At 48.3% G+C, this 13,381-nt stretch overlaps 1 protein-coding gene across 15 annotated transcripts in view; it reads right to left on the reverse strand.

Annotated features, from left to right (window-relative positions):
* Positions 1–13,381, reverse strand: part of MAGI2 (membrane associated guanylate kinase, WW and PDZ domain containing 2) — a 1,169,121-nt gene that overhangs the window by 115,725 nt on the left and 1,040,015 nt on the right. For 13 of the 15 annotated variants that reach the window (XM_030558726.1, XM_030558640.1, XM_030558551.1 and 10 more), the window contains one exon: positions 2,744–2,933. In XM_030558726.1, coding sequence (XP_030414586.1) covers positions 2,744–2,933 — 190 coding nt within the window. The remainder of the gene's footprint in view (positions 1–2,743; positions 2,934–13,381) is intronic. The other 2 variants (XM_030558467.1, XM_030558363.1) reach the window with 1 other exon arrangement.

Below are 13,381 nucleotides of genomic sequence, written 5' to 3' on the forward strand. Positions count from 1 at the left end.
CACATATGCACAGGAATACAGTTCCTGTCCTAAAGAGTTTATAAACTAATCACAAAATTTTCAAAAACAGATGCCTAAAATTAAATTAATTTCCCAAGTCCATATATTCTGGATATTCGGCACTTCTGAAATCCAGGCAAGTTATTTATATACACCTCTACCTCGATATAACGCTGTCCTTGGGAGCCAAAAAATCTTACCGCGTTATAGGTGAAACTGCACCATATCGAACTTGATTTGATCCGCCGGAGCGCGCAGCCCTGCCTCCCCCCCCAGAGAGCTGCTTTATTGCGTTATATAAGAATTAGTGTTATATCGGATGGTGTTATAACAGGGTAGAGGTGTATATATGAACTTGGTAGCCCAAATTTAGGCACCCATTTTTGAAACTGGCCTAGGAAGACAAGCAAAATACAAAGGGTGAGATTCTGTGCTGCTTCTCTTACAATGCTGGGGAAGTGGGGACAAAAGTAGCTTCAAATTCCCAGGTTACTGATGGGCTACTAAGAATGTACAAAGTGCTACATGCCTATATGCCAGGGCTTGCATGAGAGAGTGCACAGGATATCCAAAGAGGGTCCTATGCAAGGCCTGTACTTGAGAAATTCTTCACTGGCTTTAGAATCACAAAAAGGGCCATAGCTGGGTGAAAAATCTCACTCAAAGAGCAGGGAGGAGAAAGACACAATCAAATTGTGTATAATTTTCTATACACTGAGGCAACTCACCATTCCATTACATGTTTATCAGGCCCACTGCTCTGTCATTTTGTGTAATAAATACTCAACTCAACTATACCCAGCTACTCCCTAACCTATCCATTACTAATTGGCCAGTTTTTTGGAGGCAGCACAGAAGAAATAGCTTACACGGAGGAAGAATTTGGTGGAAGAGAGTAGTGGCTTTATGGATCACTTCAGAAACATGTACTGTGCATCTGGAGCTATGTGGAAGAAAGTGCAAAGATGGGACTGGGAGGAGCAGAGTAGGGAGCAGTCAAAACTAATATAATTGGCTGAGTGAACGGGATGGTGGGTGGTGTGATAAGAGACAAGAACAGAGGATAAGGGAGGGGCAGAGATGCGAAACGCCTTGAAGGGTTGACTTGATACATTGGAAAAAGGGTAGTCAGAGAAGGCATCTGGATAAAACATACAGAATGATTGGTGAGGGAAATGGTTTTGGCAGCAGCATTTTGAATGGAGTGTAGGGGTGTGATGTGGGCATAGAAAGGCCAGAGAGGAGGTGGTCCCAGTAATCAAGGGTCTATACAAGAGTTTCAGCTGTGTGGACAGAAAGATGAAGTTGGCTGTGAGAGAAGTTATTGTGGAAGAGGTACCAAGATTTGGGCACAGCCTAGGTGTGTACATCAATGCAGAGAGAATTGTTAAAGATAACTCCCAGGTCAAGGGCCTGGATGATGGAAGAATGATGATGAAGTGAAACAGTGCCAAAGAATGGAGAGAGTCTGTCATGGAATGTGGGGAGGAAGGGTAAGGAATTTTGTGCAAATTATCCTTGTGCGTAATTATGCTGAATGACTGAGAAATGCACATCTTATTTCCAGATCGCTGATTTTAGATGGAGACAGGGCTACTTCAGGGTACTTTGACACAATCATTAGATAATGACATAATTTAAATTCTTTCTTTCTCTTTCTGCTCCTTCAGATATTTATATGTAATATTCTGAACACAGATTTCATGAGTATTTGCTAAATTATCACTTTTCACTTCAGAGTGGCTTTATATCAATAGTGATTGAAACAATTCCCTTATTTTAGTGATATATATAGTAGAGGTGGTTCTGAAACGAAACTATATCAGGCACTCTCAAACTCTGCAAAAGTTTGTTCCTGAATCTTAATCTGAACCTTTTTGGCTTAGGACCATCTCTAATACACAGGGTCAAACTGATGGCAAGAGAGTTAATCTGGATCTATGCCAGTGCAATTCAGTGCAGTATTTTGCACATCATTTATACATTAGTTTGAGAGCCTTCGAAGTGAAAGGTGCTATATACAAGCATAAGATACGACTATACAAACAAAAATCTTAAAGAATAGCACATAATATTTAAATGTTCTTAATTTAAGAGCTCTTGTTTACATACAGTATACAATTTTTATTTAAAAGGTTATGGGACCAAATATGGATGGGATAAAACGTCTTTTCCTTGATGTGGAATACATGCAATATATTCCTTAAGAACATGAAAAAAGAAAATAAGGATGAGAAGTTTGGAGAGAGTTTTGTTTTCCATAAGTTTTCAGGTATTACGGGTTAGTGGATTTTTAGCAGCAAGTATAGTATAATAACTAGCAGAAAGTCACTATATGTAAAACCAACCAACCAACCAAAAGTTTCCTTTTTAAACATCAATCTAAGGGTAAGAATAAGCAGAACAATTTAATGGTAAATTTGTATCACCTTGTCAGTTAACTACAAAGAAGATATTTTGATGTATACTGTTCTTCTTTGAGGACTTACGATTCAGAACAGGGGAGGGGTAATAGCAAGAAAACAAACTTGTGTGAAAGCCAAAGCGTAAATGTGTAAAATTTAGACAGTTTTAGGATAAATGTATCAAGGTAGAGTTTGAATAATTTTTAATTGGGTTCAGATGTGGGTTGCTTTAAACTACAATAGATATAATTACATAAAATATGTCAGCCTTGACACATTCATAGGCAAATGCTTAAAATTATTAAATGCTCAGCAGGGTGAACAGGGCTTTCACTTACGCCTACTTTCATAAATAGCTCTTGACTTCTCATATAGCTCATATGGGTCGGGTTTTCTTGGATCAAAGGCCTCTGTTGAATCAGGAAACGAACTCCTGTGAAGGGCGGGTGGGAAGGGAATACTCTGTGGTAGAGCTGGAGCAGATAAACTGGTTTGAGGGCTGCCTTGATTCTCCCATCGCTCCATCATCTATAATAAATATATACAGAAAATAAAAAATTAAACATCTTTTCACAAACCATGACTACTTAAACACTCTAGAGAAAGTGGCTTCAGTTACAAGTGTGGTAGATGCACATATATTTTGCAAAGTTAGAAAATCTTCTGGATATCTTTGGGGATGAAAGGAACTCTAAATATTATTTTAAAGTTACTTAAATTAAAAGTTTTTATTCCAAGGTCTTGGTGCTTATAGATATATCAAAATACACAACAAATGAAGAAGCAGCTATAATTAAAAAAAAACAACAGCCATGTCTTTCCTATTTAATGTACCCATCACATATGTACAAAGCCTTCCTTGTCTGATTGTGCCTCATTCCCACCCTGCTAGGAAATCCCAGGGAAATAGATGAGCTTTCCAGTATTCCCTGAAGGCTAATCAAGTCTGTCCAACCAAAAGGGGATGCAGTAATTTCCAAATTTGAGGATTCCCCACCCAAGGCTCTTTACTACCAAATCCCTCTATTTTAAACCAGAGGCCCTTAACCCAATGACAGCTGCATCTTTGTCACACAAAGAAGGCGGTGATCTCTCAGGCAGCTGAGTCCCTTACTATTTGGGAACCCATTCTGTAATATTACTCAGGTTGTGTGACACTTAGAGACCTATTTGCTTCAGTGAAGCTACTCATATAGATAAGTGCCACTCAGTGTGACTAAGAATTTTAGAATTAGGCCCACCAAGATTTATAGGTTAAAACCAACATCTTAAGGAATGCCTTAAGCATGAAGCACCTCTTAACTAGTAAGCAGCCACATTCTCCATGAACCTAATTATCTGAATGATCCCAACGTCCAACTTATGTAGAGTGCATGACAGTAGACATGAGAAAGTCTTTGATTACTATAAGGTAGTCTGCACTGGAAAAAAGGGTTGCATCTTTTTAGACACGGACCAGTGAAAAAGAGTAATCTAGGCACAGCTATTACTTGAACATCCAGTTGCAGTGAAAACTTTAACAGCACCTTTAAATTTCAAAGCTGAATAATGAAAAGTGAGGATTCTCCCTCAATCCAGGAGTTTGATATAATCCTTGTGTCATAAACAGATAGTTAAGGGTTAATGTCTCTTTTACCTGTAAAGGGTTAACAAACAGGGAACCAAACACCTGACCAGGGGACCAATCAGGAGACAAGATACTTTCAAATCTCGGTGGAGGGAAGCCTTTGTTTGTGTTTTTTGGGTTTGGCTTTGTTCTCTCTGGGTCCTGGAAGGGACTAGACGTGCAACCAGGTTTCTTGCCAATCTCCCTGCTACAGTCTCTTATATATTCAGAATAGTGAGTATTTAGTAAGAAAGGCGGTTATAGTCTTTTGATTGTTTTCTGTATTTGCAAATGTGTAGTTTGTGGAAGTATTTTAAATTGTATTTCTGCTGGAGGAGGCTTTTTCTCCAGTTTCTATAAGCTGACAGACCCTGTAATTTTTACCATCTAAATTGCAAAGATAATTTTTACTCTTTTTCTTTCTTTTTATTAAGAGTTTTGCTTTTTAAGACCTCTTTGATTTTTCCCCCTTGTTAAGGCTCAAGGAAATTGAGTCTGTACTTAACAGGGAAGGAGAAGGGAGGGGGAGAAAAGGCGGGGAAGCATCCTAATTTCTCTGTGTTGTGATTCAAGGAGTTTGAATCATGGTGATCTCCTAGTGTACCCAGGGCGGGAAAGATCTGGGAGGAAGAAAGGAAAAGTGGAGGGAAATGGTTTATTCCCCTGTGTTGTAAGACTCAAGGAATTTGGGTCTGGGAGTCCCCAGGGAAGCTTTTTAGGGGGACCAGAGTGCCCCAAAACACTATATATTTTTGGGTGGTGGCAGTGTATCACATCTAAGCTGGTATTAAGCTTAGAGGAATTCATGCTGGTACCCCAATTTTTTGGACTCTAAGATTCAAACTGGGAAAAGATGCTATAACACCTTGTCATTTCTTCTGGTTTCTTCCTTCCACATAAAACATCTCCAGTCTTATTTAGATAACGTTTGAGAGAGTTAGTTCTCATCCAAGTACCACACTGGGTAGGGGGATCAGTTCCTCCAGACAGTTTAGGCAAGATGGAGATACACAGCAGTGTGTGATATGTTGAAGGCACTGAAGTCCAGGGCTCCTCATTGATACTTCCTAGTGGCAAGGCCTCAAATACACAATGAACAAGAGGAGGGATAATATAGGATGCAATGGTATCCTGCAGGAGACAGCCCTTGGATTTTACCTTCTGCAGATATGTCTGCACTAGAGTTTTTATTTGAAAAAACATAACTAATTAAGTTTAGGCTTGGAAGGATTAGATTTTTATTGGCAAATGTCAATTTCACCATACACACAAACCAATGAAAAAATATTTCCACCAGTGATAACTGAAATGTAAAGATAGACCAACTAAGAAAAATGCTGCTGGAAAACTTTGAGTTTGGTTTAAAGCTATTTACTTTGTATATTTTGACATGTGATTTTGACAATTTGTGTTTTAACAATTATAAAGTTTTAACTTTTTTATATTCAGTATCTATTGTCAGTAAATAACTATTGTTTGATACCCCCCATAATCTCCTGCAACTATGAAAATGTAAATCAACAACAATTAAAAATGCTTAAAAATTAAGATTGATATTATCCATTGAAATTATAAAAAAAACAAAAATTGAATGCTGCGATGCCTAATGAAGTTGTTAGGTAACACATTTGTATGTCCTAGTCTAGATACACCACAAGCATGGAGCAAGCACTCGTTAAGTGTCCAGGCTAGCATGTACAAACATGTGAGCTGACTTATGTTAATTGGCAATCAATTAATACAAGTAAAAAAAAATGTCTAATGTAGATGAATCTTAAAAATGAACCATCCAAGTGCCACTCCATGTACCCTGCTCGGGACTGAAGCTGTGTCAGCAGTCCTTTACTGCAAATGGCATCAAAGGCAGATGACTAGAGTTATACAATGAGTCTAACCTCTGAACATTGACTCCATCCCTTCTTTCAACCTACACCCTCAGAAAATGCCTGCTTTAGCTTTGCAATATATCCTGAAGATCAACAAAGTCAGACTCTTTCATAGCAAGAGTGTTGTGGAGTAAAGTTTAGAGTCAAGTGCACTCTCCAAATAAATACATCTAGTGATCATTAGCTGGAGTGTGTCTAAATTGAAATATTTCAGTTTTCATTTGAAAACTGAACATGTTTTGGGTTTTGAGCATTTTTTTGACAAAAAAATTAAAAATTTCTGTGGAAAGCAGACTCTTCACTAAAAATATGTTTAGTCAAAACCCACTGTTTTCTGTAATAAAACAGTTTCAATGGAAAGTTTACCACCAATACTAAAGATAATGCACCTAAGTGCTTTGTGAAGAGGCACATATGAGGCTCAGTGTAGGAAACTGATAAAACTTCATTAAGCTGAAAGGAAGCTGTTTGAAATTACTACTATGCCCATGGAATTCAGGTCAAAGAAGGGGTGTCCACAGCATTTCAGCCTTCTGAATCACAGAGGAATGCACCTGCCTTTTGTCAAGAATGTCCAACTTCGAAGATTAGTAAAGACAAAGCCTGTAAATTGTAGGAAAGACAACAAAAGAGACAAAGCCAGTGTAGGAAAGATGACAGACAGGGACCTCAGTTAATACAAGTGCTCAGTGATCAGGCAAAATAATGGTCTGAATCCTGATCAATGGAGCACTAAATCAGTTCTGTCCTCACTGAGGAAAGAAACTAGTGAAATCAAACAACTTATCATTATGAAACAGAAAGACACTTAGGTATCTATCTATCTATCTATGAAATATTTCATAACCTCTTTGAAAGAACCAGAGAAACAAAATAAGAAAATGAATAGAAATGAAAATCTTTCAAAATAAGAAAATGAATAGAAATAAAACTGATCTAAAAGCAGGGTATAAAAAAGGCCTCCCGCAAGCCCAACCTCTCCTCCTTGTGGTGTGATAATGGAAACAGGCTGAGTATGGTTGGTGAGCTATTCTCTCTGCATTACTATAGTAGCCATGAAGGCCTACAGGATTTACTCTGAAACACCTTGGCTAACAGAGCTCTGGCTGGGCAGACCAAGTTCATTAGCCTGGCAACTGGTCTAAGAGATGGTCACTCTGAAAACAAACCTGCAGCCAACAAGTCTTTCATTCGTCTCGGCTTTACCCTGAAATGGTCTTGCTGGCCAAGAGAGTGTGCAAGTTGGTGCGTAATTGCTTGTCTACTTTAAGTGAATTCCTGTGCAGCCTTCAACAATCTAATCCAATAAACCCCGCAGCAATGGGGAAACAGTGAAAGTGACGGGCGATGGACATTGTTGAGACTCATAGTCATGAACCTACACATGAACAGGTCAAGATTTCGGTTGCTCTGCATTGATTTAGGGCAGTGGTTACCAACTTGTTCCGCCACTTCTGCAGGGAAAGCTCCTGGTGGGACCGGGCTGGTTTGTTTAGCTGCTGCGTCCACAGGTTCGACTGATCGCAGCTCCCACTGGCTGTGGTTTGCTGCTCCAGGCCAATGGGAGTGCTGGAAGCAGCGGTGGTATGTCCCTTGGCCTGCACTGCTTCCAGCAGCCTCAGTTGGCCTGGAGCAGTGAACCGCGGCAACTGGGAGCCATGACTGGCCGAACCTGCGGACGTGGCAGGTAAACAAACTGGCCCAGCCCTGCCCGCCAGGGGCTTTCCCTGCATAAGCGGTGGAACAAGTTTGGGAAAAAGACGGTTACTCACCTTTGTAACTGTTGTTCTTCGAGATGTGTTGCTCATATCCATTCCAGTTAGGTGTACGCGCCGCGCGGTGCACATTCGTCGGAAAACTTTTAACTCTATGCAACTCAGTGGTGCCGGCAGGTCACCCCCTAGATTGGCGCCACCATGGCGCTCCATATTAACTGCCTAGCCGGCCCACCCGCTCCTCAGTTCCTTCTTGCCGGCTACTCCGACAGTGGGGAAGGAGGGCAGGGTGCGGAATGGATATGAGCAACACACATCTCGAAGAACAACAGTTACAAAGGTGAGGTAACCGTCTTTTCTTCTTTCGAGGTGATTGCTCATATCCATTCCAGTTAGGTGAATCCCACAGCCTTACAATAGGCGGTGGGGTCGGAGTGAAATGTGGCAGAATAAAACTGCCGAGCCAGAGGCTACAGCCTCTCTTGACTGCTGAACCAGGGCATACTGCGAAGCAAGGTAAGGACCCGAGGACCAATGAGCTTCGCGACAGGTCTCGTGGGTAGAAACACGAGCCAGCAAGGCGGCAGATGAAGCCTGAGCCCTGGTAGAATGCACGGTGATGTGGCTTGGGGAAATATGAGCCAAATCATAACAAGTGGGGATGTCCGCCATCACCCAAGATGAGATCCTCTGAGAGGAAAACAAGCAAGCCCTCCCTTTGGCCCGCTACCGGGGCAGAGCTGGGGCACCTTAGGAAATGATTCTGTCAGCACAATATAATGCGAGCACTCCACAGATGTCCAAGGAGTGCAACGGTTATGCCCATTGCGTTGAGCTGTGGGTAACATGAAAGGCCAAAACACCTTAGGGAGGAAAGCCGGGTGCGGTCATAACTGCACCTTGTCTTTGTGGAACCTTCGTAAGAGCTCTGATCTCAGAGACCCGTCTGGCAAAGACTAGGTTGAGGTCCCAGGGCGGGGCTGGGCGGCGCACCCGAGGGTGCAAGCGCTCCAAGCCCTTGAGGGACCTCGAACCCATAGAGCGTGGGACACTGAATGTCCATCTTAGCCTGCTGGAAGGTAGGGATGGCTGCTGAGAGTATCCTCAGCGATGATACCGCCAGATCCTGCCGCTGAAGGCCAGAGGCAGGCCAAATAGAGGGGATCGAGACCTCAGCAGGAGCAAGATCGAGCGTACTGCAGCTGTAAAGGAAACGCTTCCACCTGGCTCGGTACGTTGACCAGGTGGAAGGCTGCCTGTCACCCCGACTCAGGTACGCAGGAGCCACCGTGAGGCGAAGAGGCTGCAGGTCCGAGTGACGAAGCCTGTCATTGCCCTGAGTGATGAGGTCTGGGCTGACAGGCCGAGCAACGTGGTATGTCAGTGCTGCCTGGACCACTCTGGAGTGATCATGATGATGCACGCTCTGCCCCTGCGGAGTTTGAGCAGGACGTAACGAACCAGTGGGAACAGTGGGAGGGCATAATGCAGTTGGCCGTTCCACGGCATCAGGAATGCGTCCAAGATCGATTCCGAGGAGAGACCTTGGAAGGAGCAGAACACCTGGCATTTCCTGCTCTCGCGGTGAGCGAACAGGTCTGTGTGAGGAACCATCTCCACTTCCGGAAAGCGGGATGCCTCACATGGGGCAGAGTGATCACTCGTAAGACAGGAAAAACCTGCTGAGTCAAAGAGTTAAGACGTTCCGAACGCCTGGGAGAAAGGACGTCGCCAGCTCCATCGAGTGGGCCATGCAAAAGACCCGGAAATGGATGGCCTCCTGACAAAAAAGGGGGAAGGACTATGTCCCCCCTGAATACTTATGAAGCACCTGGCCATTGTGTTGGCTGTAAACACCGAGATACAACGGCCTCGCAGCTGCCGCTGGAACCCCTGGCATGCCAGGTGGACTACTCTCATTTTTGGGGCATTAATGAGGATATGCCCGCCTCCCTAGAAGAACCGAAGGCCTTAAGCTCGGAGGTGACCATGAGCACTCGAGCAGAGAGATGATGCGTCCGCCGTCAGGGGCAGTGAGGGCTGGGGCGGATGAAACGCACTCCACTGTCCACACCAAGGAGGGAGTTAGCCACCACTAGGGAGCCTAAGGCGTTCGAGGGGAACGGTGACTACCATGACCACTGGCTCCCTGTCCAAGCGGTACGAGAGGTGGGCCGGACTTGGAGAGGACGGAGGCGGAGCTTGGCGTGTTTGGGTACAACTTGCGGGCACCATGGACCCAGGAGGACTGAGACAAGAACGAGCTGAGGTCGTTGGGAAGCATTCAGACCTCAGATGATTGTTGCCCATCGCCTAAAACCGAAGTTGTGATAAGCAGGCTCCGCTAGGTAGGAGACCAAGATAGCCCCTAGGAAGCCAACTTCTGCGTGGGAACCAGAGTGGATTGCTCTATAGTAATCATCAGGCCTGATCTGTGAATAAGACCGTGACGATGCCACGGGCTGAGTGGTTGTGTCTCAGAGTCTCCTCGGATAAGCGAATCGTCCCCATACGGAAAACCGCATATCCGACATAGCTACGGTAGGCGGCGACTATGGCCGTAAACCCGGGAGTAATCCACCGCTGGCTATAAGCAGGAGGCATCTCCCGTGCGGAGTGAAGATGGCATTGCGAAAGTACGCGTCCTTCCTATCCAGGGCGGCCATAGTAGCCCCCAGAGGCAAGGATGGAATAATGGTTCCCAGGGATACCATGCAGACTTCAACCTTATCCCAAAACCGGTTGAGTCCATGCAGGACCAGGGAGGTCTGAGGACCTGTGTTCGAGTGGGGGACTAGGGCATAACGGGAGAAAACCCCTAGCCCCTTTCGTCCGCTGAAGGGGACAGGGCTGGAGCAATTTAAAGGTGGTACCTATGCTCCATCGTGCGCAGGACCCAGCGAATCTAAAAGTAACTGGGGCCCATGCCAGGAGAAAGCGGATCAGGCATCCCGTCCTGCGCGACTGGTACACCGCCCTCCGGCGAAACCTTGGAAGGTCCGTCTTTGGTCCCAGTGGTAATTTGCGAGGGACCTTGACTTTGGCTTTTTAGGGGGCCTGACGTTTGTCTGCGACCACCCTTGGCCTTGCCGTTTTCCAGAGTTCTGCCTCTGGCTAGGCCACAGAGTATGGCGGGCTGGGGCCAGAAAGGCCTGCGTTTGGTCGCTGGCGTATACATGCTGAGACGCATTTAGGACCTATTGTCAGAGGCTTCGCAGTCTGGGGCTGTCTCTGCCGCGAAGAGGCCTTTACAACAAAGGGTAAATTCTTTCCCCCCGTCCTCCAAGACGGCAGCGAACTCCAGGTGGGAGGTTCGAGGGAGACACTCCTCCACCCAGGTGCTATATTATCGCAGCTAAGCAAGGCTTGTTGCTTTGCTACCCAGAGGTGGCAGGGCCCCTGCAGAGTACACTTGCATTCGCCAAGGCTCTTTCTGCTTCGGGCTGGCGCCCGCTGGCCATCATATCAGGATCGTGGTCTGAGCATAAAATCTGCGCATATGGGATGACACGAATGCGTGTCCGGACGGCCATGGAGGTACTAAAAGACGGCACGGGCCGAGTCTCTGACTCCTCGGACCTTGCCCAACTCGGCACCGGGGACCGGCATCGGGAGGCGTATCGGTACCGTGGAACGAGTCCAGACCCGCAACCAGAACGGTTGTCGGGAGGGTCGACCGAGATCTCGAGGCTCGGAGAAGAGCTACAGGAGTCAAGGTACCTGCCCCGGTGCCAGATGTCGGAAACGGTGCCGATAGCGGGTCGGCGAACGGGATACCCGACCGGTGCAGCGAGTGTGACCAGTACCGAGGGAAAACAGCACCGGGACTGCCAGTGGTGTCCGGCGTGCCGACAGGACTTGGAGTGTCTGCGGGACCGTGATCATGAACGGTGCCGCTCTGCTGTACTGACAGGGGACAGTCCTTTGAAGAGACTGTATTACCCGTACCGGCGGTGCCCGGGTCAGGCAGCACTGACTCTGTCATGGCACTGAGACCCCTCGCCGTTGGTAACATCTCCGGCGTGCAGGGAACAGCAGGCTCAACCACAGTGCGTACTGGGGAGCTGTCAGGCACCGGATTCGACGGCCCTCGTGGGGCCGGGATCCATGGTACCGAGGTCAACAGAGCTTCGGTAGGTGCTGGTGCCGGGCGAACCGAGTTAGATAAGCTGTCTGGCTGCGGTGCCGTCAGCACTGAAGCAGCGGGAGTAATACGCTCAACCACGGCGCGTGCCGGGGAGCCGTCGGGCACCGGATTCGATAGCCCTTGTGGGACTGGAATCGACGGTGCCGATGTTGTCGGTGCCTCAGAGGCTTCGGTTGGCATGGAAGCAGCCGGAGCAGGAGCTCAACCACGGCGCGTGCCGGGGAGCCGTCAGGCACCGGATTCTACGGCCCTTGCGGGACCGGGATCGACGGTGCCGACGTCATCGGTGCCGCAGCAGGTGTCGGTGCCGGGCGATCCGACTTAGACTAGCCCTCTGGCCGCGGTGCCGTTGGCACGGAAGCAGCCGGAGCATTAGCTCGACCACGGCGCGTGCCGGGGAGCCGTCAGGCACCGGATACTACGGCCCTTGCGGGACCGGGATCGACGGTGCCGACGTCATCGGTGCCGCAGCAGGTGTCGGTGCCGGGTGATCCGACGTAGACGAGCTCTCTGGCTGCGGTGCCGTTGGCATGGAAGCAGCAGGAGCAATACGCTCAACCACGGCGCGTGCCGGGGAGCCGTCAGGCACCGGATTCTACGGCCCTTGCGGGACCGGGATCGACGGTGCCGACGTCATCGGTGCCGCAGCAGGTGTCGGTGCCGGGTGATCCAATGTAGACGAGCCCTCTGGCTGCGGTGCCGCTGGCACGGAAGCAGCAGGAGCAATACGCTCAACCACGGCGCGTGCCGGGGAGCCGTCAGGCACCGGATTCTACGGCCCTTGTGGGACCGGGATCGACGGTGCCGACGCCATCAGTGCCGCAGCAGGTGTCGGTGCCGGGCGATCCGACGTAGACGAGCCCTCTGGCTGCGGTGCCGCTGGCACGGAAGCAGCAGGAGCAATACGCTCAACCACGGCGCGTGCCGGGGAGCCGTCAGGCACCGGATTCTACGGCCCTTGTGGGACCGGGATCGACGGTGACGACGTCATCGGTGCCGTAGCAGGTGTCGGCGCCGGGCGATCCGACTTAGACGAGCTCTCTGGCTGCGGTGCCGCTGGCACGGAAGCAGCAGGAGCAATACGCTCAACCACGGCGCGTGCCGGGGAGCCGTCAGGCACCGGATTCTACGGCCCTCGTGGGACCGGGATCGACGGTGCCGACGTCGTCGGTGCTGGGCGAGCCATCTTAGACGAGCTGTCTAGCTGTGGTGCAGCTGGCACAGAAGCAGCAGGAGCAGTAAGCTCTACCACGGCGCGAGCCGGGGAGCTGCCAGGCACCGGATTCCATGGTCCTGGGGGACTGGAATCGATGGAGCCGAAGTCATCGGTGCCTCTGCAGGTGACGGTGCCGGATAACGCAACTTAGGCGAGCTCTCTGGCTGCGATGCAGGTGGCACGGAAGTAGCGGGAGCAGGGGGCTCAACCACGGCGCAGTGCCGGGGAGCCGCCAGGCAACCAGCAGGAATCGTAGACTCTCTTCGACCTCGGAAGAAAGTGAGCGGTGCCGAGTCGACATCGGTGCCGGCGACGGTCGGTGCCGAACGGCCTTGGTGGTACCGGCGGGGTCCGGTGCCGAGGAGGCGCTTCTGCCCGCCGCTTGAACATCGCTCGGCGCCAGGTG

Source organism: Gopherus evgoodei, chromosome 1, assembly GCF_007399415.2.
Source record: "Gopherus evgoodei ecotype Sinaloan lineage chromosome 1, rGopEvg1_v1.p, whole genome shotgun sequence".
Lineage (NCBI taxonomy): Eukaryota > Metazoa > Chordata > Testudines > Testudinidae > Gopherus > Gopherus evgoodei.